General features: G+C 49.0%; 1 protein-coding gene across 2 annotated transcripts in view; it reads left to right on the forward strand.

Annotated features, from left to right (window-relative positions):
- The first annotated feature begins 1,902 nt into the window (after nucleotides 1–1,902).
- Nucleotides 1,903–12,005, forward strand: part of REEP1 (receptor accessory protein 1) — a 103,511-nt gene continuing 93,408 nt past the window's right edge. For both annotated transcript variants that reach the window (XM_045979901.1, XM_045979900.1), the window contains exon 1: nucleotides 1,903–2,056. In XM_045979901.1, coding sequence (XP_045835857.1) covers nucleotides 2,025–2,056 — 32 coding nt within the window. In that variant the 5' untranslated portion in view covers nucleotides 1,903–2,024. The remainder of the gene's footprint in view (nucleotides 2,057–12,005) is intronic.

Raw genomic sequence — 12,005 nt, forward strand, 5'->3', positions numbered from 1 at the left:
TCGTAGATATTCCAAGCTTTTTCTTGTAGGGTATTATTTTAACTGTGTTATCTTGGGTAAGGCATAGTGAGGCTAACACAGATAGAGAGAAACCAGAAAGTTTTAGAGTTTTGTTACCCTGTAAGTTCCCTGGACAGAACACAGCATGCCATAAAGGGCGTAAACCCTGGAGTAGGTTATAAGTCAGAGGAAGAGAGGGGAACTGTGGTTTCTGCAGGAAGTGAAGAGCAGGGCAGAACAAGCAGGCTTAGCATTGGCTTCTTTGAATGATTTCATTGGGCTCTAGGGCAAGGAGCTGTCTCTGGTAATCTGGTACCTGACCCTGGAGCAATTAGGCCTGAAGTGTGAGAGCCTGATAAGGAGGTAGTTGCCGGTGTGGATTTAATGGGCTTTGCAAGAAGGGGAACCCACCAGCTTCTAGCGAGGGCCTCAAAACTGGGTCAAGACGGCATTTAACAACAACTAAACTAAGCTAAACTACAGCTATTTTATGGGTCCTTTGGAAACCCCTTGTCATAGATGTCTCACCTCCGTCCCTTTATTATGGGCAAGGTCTTTCTTCTTCCTGCAATCTCTGTCTCTGTTTCTCTCTCTCTCTCTCTCTCTCTCTCTCTCACACACACACACACACACACACATTGCTAGCACATTTCCAGCCTCTTTCTGTCAAAATCTGAGGTCTCCTTGCCTCTGCCAGTAAGCAAGCCATGTTGGGCAGGGCTCCTTTAAAGAAAGCTTCAAGCTAGCTCTCTTTGGTGCCTCTCACATCTAACACTGAATTATACATGACATGAGCATCTGTAAAGGGGAATAGTGCTCTGGGAGAGCACCATGGAGGGGGATGAGGAAGGCAGAGGCAGAACAGAGGAACAAAGTGGACAAAGGTTTTCCAAGCATAAGGGAATAATGTATCAGAATTTATATAATAAGAGCCAGGACCCAGGTGAGGAAAGTGAGGCATTTGCCTTAGGGGCAAAATTTAAGGGCGTGCCATAAAATGCAGTTATCAAGATAAATAATATTTAATGCAATTTAAAAAAATATCTAAGGACCTGTGTATAGGATACCATTTTCCCTTTTGCTTAAGGCACCAAAATGCCTCAGCAGGGTACTGGCGCTATGCCGTAGCAGCTTCTAGCTTCTTCCTGGCCAGATTGTGTCCCTGAGCCAATTCTACAAAGCAATGCTGGAGCGGCCCCCCAGGAAAGGCCTTCCTCAACAAATAACCTTTTATCTGCGTCTTGAAGAAGGAGGTGAGGCATGGAGTGTATGAACAGGAGAGAGGGAACAGCATATCTGTGAATCCAAAATGCTTCAGTTGGAAAGAGCTAGATGGCTCTTTGGGGAATGGTGGTGGCAATGATTTTGCAGGCAAGGACCAGATTATGAAGAAATTCTTTAGTATTTTAACTAGGGGAGACAAATGCCCAGATTTGTTTCTTATGCATATGATGCTTTGTTGGGGGACAGATTGGAGGGGTCAGGCCTGAATACAGGTTAAGTCCCTTAGGAGCCTAGCGCAGGGTCCAAGGGAGGTATGACCGCATCCCCAACCAGAACAGGTGTAGCTAGATTCCCAAGGTCCAGGTCCAGGCCTTGGTTTCCCCCACCACAACCCTGAGGGTGGGGCGGCACCCGGGTGCCATGCCAAAGGGGCCACCTCGGGGTTCCATTGGAGCGCCCCCTGCATCAGGGCGCGGAGGAACCGCCCAAATTCAGCCTCGGGCTGGGGCGATGGGGTCGGGGCGGGTCCCGCGGGTGCCCGACCCGCTCACCGCCCAATCGCCGCGGGCCCGCCGAGCCCCGGGGGGCTGGGGCCGCCGCCGCCGCCGCCGCCGCCGCCGGAACGTGCCGCGGCTGCGCTGACGCGCGAGCGCCGGGCAGGGCGGCGGGCGCGCTCAGTCTGGTGGCGGCGGCGGCCGTGCGCGGACAGACGTGCCCGGAGCGCCGCAGCCGCCCGCTCCGCCGGTAGACAAGCCGAGCCGCGCCGCGCTACCCCGGCGGCGCCCGCTTGCCCGCCCGCCATGGTGTCATGGATCATCTCCAGGCTGGTGGTGTAAGTGGCCTTCCCCGCGCCCCTTCCTTCCCCTCCTTCTCCGCCCCTGGCCCCTGGGCTGCGCTGGCCCCTGCAGCGCCCGGCCCCGTTAGCTCCTGCTATTAATACCCGGCGGCCGCTAAATTTAGCAGGTACAGTAGCTGCCGAGGACGCCTGCAAGCGGGCGACACAGGACGCGGCTGCTGCCCTGCGGGCCCGGGCCCGAGCGCGGGGCACCGGCGGGCGGGGCGGCGAGGGCGGGGGTGCGCGGGGGCTGCGCTGGCTGCGCCCCCGCAGCGCCCCGGCCGCTTTTGTTCCCCGGGTGGGTGGGATTTGCAGAGGCCCCGAATGGGCGCGCCGCGGGGACACGCGTCTGTCTCCTTTGGGAGAAGCGCTAGCGGGGTCTTCCGTCGGCGCGCCTCGCCGCCGCGCTTTTGTCAGGTGAAAATGACAGAGCCTAGAGGAGCCTGGGGCGCTGCCTGGAGGGGTCGGCGCGGAGAAGGGTGGAGAGATGAAGGCGGGGCTCCTACTGGGCTTGAAAGAATACTCCTTTTTCGCTTTCTCAGATTGACAGCGGTAAAGGCAAGTAGGACACAGCGGGGACGTGTAGGAATCTTGGGGCAGACGCCTGGCCGACCCCATGTCTGATTCCTTTGGCGGGGGTCTGAGGGAGAGATAGGGGCAGGCATCTCCAGAAATTCACGGGAAATTTCTAAGTGACAGCCGCTCAGGTGGTGGCAATGACACGTCCCAGGCCTTGTAGGAGAGCGCAGAGTCATCTGGGGTGAGGCCTGTGTGAAGTCATTGGGGGTGGGTGTGGGGGGCGTTTTTCTCTGTCAAGCCCCAGAGCTGAGTAGACATTTGAAGAGCTCCTTCCCTCGTGGATTTATTTCCCTTTGGAGCTACACATGGCTGTAGCAGTTCCTCTCCTTCCCTAACCATTTTTGCCTGAGTCAGGACAGATTTGCCACCTGCTCAGGGGAGCCAGGGCTGAAATTGGCCTGGAGAGTGCGGGTGGGAGGTGCACCTCGGGCTCTTTCTTTGTCTGGGAAAGAGGGGCTCCAGACTCTGGTTCATTGTGCACCATCACTCCCAACGTTGTGAAATATCTCCCATCTCCTGTCCTTCTTTACTGATTTTTGAAGAAGCGACCAGAGGCAGCCTTCTGAAGTCATTCTCAGCATTGTAGCCCTGCCACCATTCTGGGCTTTCATCCCAAAGCCAGTGTTTGTGCTTCTTGGCCCCCAAGTCATCCATTCTATGCAGCCCTCTCCACAGCTGTTGCGGACTGCTGGGGTTTGTGCTGTACCTTGAGGTGGCATGTTAAATATTTAGAAGATTTCCCAGGGCAGAGCTGGCATGAATAATACAGGGAAGCGACTGGAACGCCTTGCCCCACCTCATGCCTGACCAAGGCCTGTCTTGCCTTCAGGGTGGTATTTTTTTCTCCTGAACTAGTGTGTGATCTTCATATTTGGCAGTGACTTCTGGGGAGCCCTCAGGGTGTGGCCGGAGACTCCCATTGGCCTGGCTGGAGAGCTCAGTTTCTATAGGTCCTACTGCACTAGGCCTGGCCCCCTGGAGAGTGAGAGCTTCTAGTCTGGGGTCCATGTGACCATCTTTAATTTTATGAGCATTCCTCCTCCCCTACTACACAGGCAGTTGAGTGGGGTAGAGAAAAGAGGCATCACTTGGGAGGGGTCTCAGTGGTGCTGTTATTTTTTAAAACCATGCTCCCCAGAAGTGAAGCTTCAGAGAGCTTAAATGACAGGAGAACTGCCCCTCAGGTCAGCCCAGGACCCTCTGCCCCAAGGGAGGATTTGTGGGATTTGGGGGTGTTATTTCCTCCATCAACTCCAAAAGGTCAGGGATACCTCCTATCTCCTGATCACCGTCTTTATAGAAACCCAACATGGAAGTGTCAGGTGTCAATTATTAAAAACCAATTTAGTTAGCAGTACCGGTTTCACTTAAGTAATAACCTGCTCGTTATAGGAAAATCAGAAAGTATAGATAAATAGATTGAAAATCATCCACATTATCACCGTACAGAGATAGTTAATGGTAATTGTGAAAGGTCTCGTCTTCAGGATGCTTTTCCTATGCATATATGCACATACATTTATATTTCTAGTTCAAGGAATTTATTGATTCAGCCCAAATTTCCGCATCCCTCTTAGCAAGGAATAGGAATACTGAATTTGGAGTCAGAAAACCCTTGGTTCAAATCCCAGTTCTGTCTCTTGCCAACAGATGCCAGTTCACAAGAGATCCTAGTTCAGGAGCTAGTTAACCTCATGTTGCCATTAGAAAGATTTCAAGAACAAGTGATACCTAAATTGCGGAGCATTTCCATTCCTCCCACACACACCAGATAATTAAGAGAGGGCCGAGGTAAGAGCTCTGGAAGGGGCTCTCAGGCTTAATCTACTCCTGTGTTTTGCAAACTGGCTTCCCTGAGGGCCCTCCAGCCTGAGTGGGTGGGTTCTGGGCTCCCAGCCTTGATCAATGTGAGTAACTCCCCTTTCTTTGCACTTGATCAGCCAAAAGGCCGAGAAGCGATCCCCCCCTTTCTTTGGTTTGTATATTCGGGTTCTAAATAAAAAATAATTTGAGAAATATATGGATTTTAGCACTAATGAAAACCACCCATCCCTTCTCCCCTCTCATCTGTAAAACTATAGAGGGAGTGTGTCTTGCCCAAGGACACAAGGTGAGCTGATGAAGAAAACAGGCTCCGGATTTTTGGTTCAATGCCCTTTCTACCTGTGCCCGTCCTTGACAGTTGTCTGAAATTGACCTCTTTCAAGCTCCCAAGACCTCTGCTCTGGCATCCTGTGATTTTTGTCCATCAGTCCCGTTTCCTATAAGAAGCTTTTTCAAGGCTTTGTTAGCCTCTGTAACATCAAAGAACATTTAAGGAAGACCTATCCCTGTGTTCTGAGGATGGAGAGGGAGTATCTTCCTTCCAACCAGAGCCCTCAAGACAAGCTGATGGCGTCCAGGCAGAGCCAGATGGTTCTTGTAGATACCTCTCTTCCCATTGGCTCCGAGTGTTTTTAGGACTGTAATCATGGCTTATTTCCTTTTCTGACCCCTCGCCTGCTCCCAAGGCTCTTCTCTGAATTTCCTGGCATGTTGCGTTCATTCAGTTAAGGCTGGTTATGTGGCAGGAGCTCAGAGGTCCTGGGATAAGCGGGGGAGCCAGCCAGTGTTATCCCCTGGGCACGAAGGTTAGTGGGCATCAAGACAGGCTTGCGCCTACTGGGCAAAGCTCTTGGAGTGAGAACCAACTGGAGATGCTGCTTTTTTGCTAGTTGTCTTCCTCCTAACTCCATTGGCTCAGCCTAAGAAGAATTAAAGATGAAATATTCAGTGTAATGGCAAAGCTGGCTTTGTTAGACTCTAGCTGATATCTGCATGGAACTTGGGGGCTCATTTATGACTGGCCTGCTTGCCTTGTTTGCAAGACTTAGTTTTCTTTACAGAGAACTGAAGCCTTAGGCACCAGTGAATTTTAAACTGGGGAGAGTAGGTTTATGTGCCCTGGAGGATTCACACAGAGGTTGCTTTCTGCCTTCTTGGGAGAATGCACTATCTTGAAGCATTTATTCCAAGGAGCAGGTGTTGGTCGCATTGTCTTTGGACAGAATTTTGGCTGAGTCCCTGGATATTGGCTAAGTAAATCCAGAGCTTCCCCTTTGGTTCTTGGACCAAAACTCCAGTTTGCTGTGTGGGGAAGAGAGAGTTCTAATTTTAACAATTCTCCAAATAACTAAAAGCTGTACAGAAGAAACCCTTATTTTCACAGTGCACTTCTTTAAAAAAAAAAAATGTCAGTTTTTAGAAGGTCCAGTCTGATGTTTAAGACAGTCTTAGTTGAATGGCTACAGATCTGGCTATGTCCCAGGACTGTGATTTGGAGCATAAAGTCTATCTGTCCCAGTCAAGGAAGTACAAATAAAGAAGACTAGAAAGAATGTGAGTTGTCCTCAAGATATTCTCCAACTGTTGCAAAACAAATGGAAATAAATGAAAGGGCCATACATCCTTAAACATGGACTTGCCTTTTTTTGGAGCTTGCTTTTAAAAAGTAGAATGCAGAAAAATGATCCCATTAATTGGAGGTTTAGGTTGGATGAGGATTTATTTCCTGGCACTCTGGCATGGTATAGGGTAGGAGCTGGGTAAATCTTTCAGTTGAATCATAAGAGGGGAAATGTTGAGCTGGAAGTCAGAAAGATTTGGGATCTAGTCCCAGCACGGGACTGACCCACTGTTATAATCCGGAGGGTACCTGCTCCCACCCTGGAGCCCTGCTCCTGGTCTGTGAGATAAGGCTGTGGACCAGTATCACGTTGGAGGTCCTGGTGCCCCTCTAGACCCTTTCCTTGTCCCCTTCTCCCCCAGCTGGCCCACATGCACCGTGTTTATAAACAAGAGGAATATCCTCAGGAACTGAAAAATACCAACTTCAATTTCACCGCCATTCTGCTGCCTTGGTCTTTGTTTATTAGTCCTGCCTGCCTGCTGGGAAGTTGCTTCTGGGCACTTTCCTCCATTGTGTCTTCTTTGAAGGTTAGCTGACAAGTGAGGGTCTTACCTGGTTATGACTGGCTCAGTTTCCCCTTCCTTCTGAAGTGAGCTATCGTTTTTGGAGCATGTATTATTTGCAAGAGGAAGAGAATGACAGAAGAGGGAGTCAGGCCCTCAGTGGCCACCTAGTGAGGCTGCCATTTTGGTGTGTGTGTGTGTGTGTGTGTGTGTGCGCGCGTGCGCACATGTATTTTTCAAGGAGGTTCCAGAGGCCGGTGGGGATGGGAAGACAGTAGTCACAGCACGTGGCTTGTTTGGATTTTCATTGTCTGGGATGAGCCATGCACTTGCCCAACTGGTTGTCAGGATTCTTGGTGTCTGTGAGAATTTTTCCAAGAACCAGCAAGAACCCAGGGGGTTTGGATTTGGGTATGAGGATGTTTTCCTCTCACTTCTGGGCCTTGGGCCTTGGATGGATTGGCCCCGATGGATTGGAAGATAGATTGTTCTATATGTTTGTTTTGAACTTTCAAATCTCATCTGTCTTCACACAGAAGCACATTGTTTTCTCTTTGGGTTTTCTTTAGTTGCACCCAGGGGCTTTTCTGGGATTACAAAAGAAAAAAAAAGAAGAAGAAATATAGATGAAGGACCAAGTACTTGGCACCCAGTCGGGGTGTCTGAAGGATCTTGGCAGGTAATCTGGTGCAGGCCTTCAAGCATGGTGTGTGTACCTAGACCAGGAATTGCAAATGAGTTTCATCTCATGATTGATAGGAGGCTGCCTGGGATGCTATCTTGGCAAGTAGGACTCTGGGTGGGACTCCATGGGGTAGGAGTCCCGTGAATGTTTTGTGCAGGGAAGAGGATAATGGGGGGCACACCTGTTGGTTCAGTATTGGCTCTCCCAGACTTAATCCATTTCTGATCTGAGAACCCCACTGTCAGAATTTTATACACTGTCCTCAGTTAGTAAACAGAGCTGCATTCTTTTTTTTTTTTTTTAAGATTTTATTTGTTTATTTGACAGAGATCACAAGTAGACAGAGAGAGAGAAAGGGAAGCAGGCTCTTTGCTGAGCAGAGAGCCTGATGCAGGGCTCAATCACAGGACCCCGGGACCATGACCTGAGCCAAAGGCAGAGGCTTTAACCCACTGAGCCACCCAGACATCCCTAAAGCTGCATTCTTTACCTAAGTTTGCATCCCCTCCTAAACATCCCACCTTCAGTAGGCCTTGTCAGTCACTGGCAGTTCTAGGCCAAAGGTGCCTTCTTCTTGCCAGTCCCCGGGCTATCCAGCCTGGAGCCTCTCTCAGCTGCCTCTTTCCTCTTAGGACCATCATTCTTATGCCACATTTTCCCTTTTTTTCTTTGCCTTTCACCAGTCATAGCTCAGTTAAATTCTACCCTGGCCTTCTCTTGGATGCTCATGCATTCACATCCTTTCTACCTCCTTGTAGAGTCTGCGGATGATCCTCTAGGCTTCAAAAGGAGATTCCCCTTCCCTTCTTGGCAACATACCCCATCCTGCTGTCCTCTGCTCAGCCACAGGAGTGGGCATGTGACCCAGGCCTAGCTGCACATTTCCCTGGGCACAGAGATTGGTCCAGAGGTGGGTGTGTGACCTAAACTGAGCTGCCCGGTCTTTCCCCAGAGTTTGTTGATCTGGAGCTAAAAGAAAACAGCCTTGCCTATAGGGTCCAGAGCTGGGAAGACATGGAGGTGGGGCTGTTGGTGGCTAAACCCCCTGGCACACGGAGAAGGCCTTTAGGCCAAAGGAGAGAATTTGGCAATGCACAGGTAAATGGAGAGGAGATACTGGTTTGTGTATGTTCCTCTCCTTGAAGGATCATGTCTGTTTCTTTGTCTCCCTCACACCTTGCTTCATGTGTAGTGGGTGCCAGTGAGTGAGTGAGGACCTGGCTACTTAAAGAGCACTGGCAGCCTTGGGAGCTGGTTAGGAATGCAGAATCCCTAATGCAGGTCCCACCAAGACCTAGTGAATCTGCCTCGTATCAAGATTCTCATGAAGCGGGGCGCCTGGGTGGCTCAGTGGGTTAAAGCTTCTGCCTTCGGCTCAGGTCATGATCCCGGGATCCTGGGATCGAGCCCTGCATCAGGCTCTCTGCTCGGCAGGGAGCCTGCTTCCTCCCCCCTCTCTCTCTCTCTCTGCCTGCCTCTTTGCCTACTTGTGATCTCTGTCTGTCAAATAAATAAAAAAAATCTCTAAAAAAAAAAAAAAAGATTCTCATGAAGCTCAGGAATCGCTGAGTCAGATATCATCATCTCTACTGTGAAATTAAAGAAAAGGACTTGTCTGAGGTTCCCATCACTGGCTGTAGAACCAGCATTCAACCCCAAATGAGCCATTTGTGCTGGACTATGATTCATCCTTCCTGGTTCTGAGTGGTCAAAACCCTGACTTTTTATGCATTCTGAATGGCATCATTGGACTCCCCCAACCAAGTGCCCAACTGCAAACCTTTCACGGATGGGCAACCTAATTGTGATTTGTGTAGAATTTAGTTTGCCCGACTTTCGGTTCAGACTGCCCAGATAATGCCTGTCAGACATAATATTATGCTGAACAGATCGTGCTACTCAGAGGAGAGTGGGATACAGCCCACCTTGAGAAAGAGGCACGGTAAGCACAGTCAGCTGATGCTGGGGACTTAGAGTGGATTTTCAGGAACAGGCAAGGACTTTTTCTCACGAGCAGAAGAGGCCGAGAACCAGTGGTCCCCATGTGTCCCTCTTGAGGAAGCTGCAAGGATACAGCGGGATCTGTAACCTCTTTGAGCCTGTGTCCTGTGGAATCCAATTTTAACAGGGAGTGCTCTTGGCTCTGTCTTCAGACCATTCCCCCCGTCCAACTGACTCCTACCTCCATTGCCACCATCATGTTCCAACCCCATTTCTGCTCTCCCGGACCATTTCAAAACCCTCCTAATTGTTTTCCCTGCTTCTATGCCTGTCCCTCCAATGATTTATTTTAAATATAAGACAGCTCATAGCATTCCCCTGCCATTCAAAAATTGTCCAGAGAACTCCTGTGACATTAATTATAAAATTCAGTTTCCTTACCATGTCATGAGAGTCAGCAAGGCCTGGGCCCTGCCCACTGTCCTGAACTCACCTTGTGCTGCTCTCCCCACACTCAGCTGTGGCTTCCCTGTGATTCCTGGAAGGCGGCAGGCTTGTCTCACTCAAGGACCTTTGCCCTTGCTGTTCCCCCTGCCCAGGACACATTCGCCTAGATGGTCCATGGTCGTCACCCTCTTTCCATTTAGGTCTCTGCTCAAATGTCACCTCTTTAGGCAAGGCTTTTTCTGACCCTCTTCTCCAAAATACATCTCACATACCACTCGATCCCCTTCACACTCCCTGAAATTATGCTTTTAATTCATTTATTTACTGGTTTGTGGTCTGTCTCTTCACATAGAATTTGATCTCTACGACTTCTGAGACTCTCATCTTGTTCACAGCTGTTTTCCCAGTGCCTAAAGTACTACCATGCTCACACTGGGTGTTTAAAAAATACTAGTTGAGGGGCACCTGGGTGGCTCAGTGGGTTGGGCCGCTACCTTCAGCTCAGGTCGTGATCCCGGGGTCCTGAGATCGAGTCCTGCATTGGGCTGTCTGCTTCCGCGGGGAGCCTGCCTCCCCCTCTCTCTCTGCCTGCCTCTCTGCCTACTAGTGCTGTCTGTCAAAAAAAAAAATCTTAAAAATAAAAAAAAAATGATTGAGATAATGATGACTCAGTATTCCTTTTGGGGTGAGAAGATCCTTTTTTACACCCACATTGGTAGGACCTTGACTTGTGACTATGGCAAGTGACTTGACCCTCTAAGCCTCCGTTTTCTCATCTGTAAAATGAAAGACTGGATTCCTGTTTCTGGCAGGATGAAAAACTAAATGGTTTGGAAGTCCTCTCATAATAAAACTGAATTTAAAAATTTACAAAAGTGTTGGATAAAATATAAGTGTTCCTCTCAATAGCATAGCCGAGGTTTTAGGTAAGTAAGGGAATTTGCCAAAAGACAGAGCAGAGGGGGAATCATTTCACAGGAGTGTAAGCTAGTGCTGCAACAGGGGCTTACCAGACTTTACCAGATTGTCCTGAATGTAGCTGGACTCAGCAGTCATTTTGTTATCCTCTCCCTGGCTCTGTGGGTCAGGAATTTGGAACAAGATGCAGGACACATAACTCCTCTCCACTCCATGATGTCTCGGTCTTCACTGGGATGCTGCAAATGGCAGTGGCAGACTGGACATCTCTTCCTTTTCATGTGTTCCAAGGCCTCTTCATGTGGTCTTCCTATGTGATTTTTTCCAGCACAGAGGCCTGAAGACCTCAGACTTCTTCTCCAAGAGTGAATATCTAAGAAGCAACAGTAGAAACCCGGACTTCTTATGACCCGGCATCGGAAGTCCCAGGATGACACTTCTGCATTCTATTGGCCAAGCACATACTACGGCCAACCTAGATTTGAAGGGAGGCAGACTAGACTCCACCTTTCAGTGGGAAGGATGGCAAATAATTTGCAACCAACTTTAATATACCAATCAGGAGGATTGGCTTAGCTTGGTTTTAATATCAACATAGAGAAAAGAGGGGCCCTTGGGTCTGTGGAGATAATAAGTCAGAACTGACCACTTGCATACAGCTGAAATTTGAAGCACTATTCTGCAGTGAAGTTCTGAGTAGAAGGATAGACCCACAAGTACAGGGAAATTGACAGAGAAGCTTGTCTGTCTTGCCCTGGGTTCTTGGTGGGGGAAAAAAATCTCCATTGGGACTTTGAAACCATCCATGGACCTGTCCTCATATGGGTTTGGGGTCTTAAATGATTGCATCCTGCATGGTCAGAATATCCATGGCTGAGAGAGTAACATAAAAATTAGTCTGGCCAGGGTTACTCCTGGATTATTTTGCAGATTAATCCAGCCCCTTTAAGGGTCTACAGTATACATTGGATTAGCTCAAAGACCATGAATTCACACTTCAAAATTACAAAACACCTGAAGTCACAGCCACCCTTAAGCAGGAGTTAAACACTACCAGCAGCAGGCTTAGCCCTCTAGACATAAATAAATTAATAACACACATGTATTAATTATATATATATATATAATATATATATATATATATATATATAACTTATCTACAATAACTATTACCTAGAATCCTTTGAATAAGCCTTCCTAAGTGAAAAAAATAAAGAGCTGAAAATACAAGAAAACAACAGATCCTGGGGCTGAGAAGAGAGAGGAGTGGACCCACTGGAAAAGAAGCAATTCCCAAAGTAGAAAATAGAGCACCTGGGTGGCTCAGTCATTGAACATCTGCCTTTGGCTCAGGTCGTGATCCCAGGGTCCTGGAATCTAGTCCTGCATCAGGCTCCCTGCTAAGTGGGGTGCCTCCTTCTCACA

This window comes from Meles meles, chromosome 15, assembly GCF_922984935.1.
Source record: "Meles meles chromosome 15, mMelMel3.1 paternal haplotype, whole genome shotgun sequence".
In the NCBI taxonomy this organism is placed as follows: Eukaryota; Metazoa; Chordata; class Mammalia; order Carnivora; family Mustelidae; genus Meles; species Meles meles.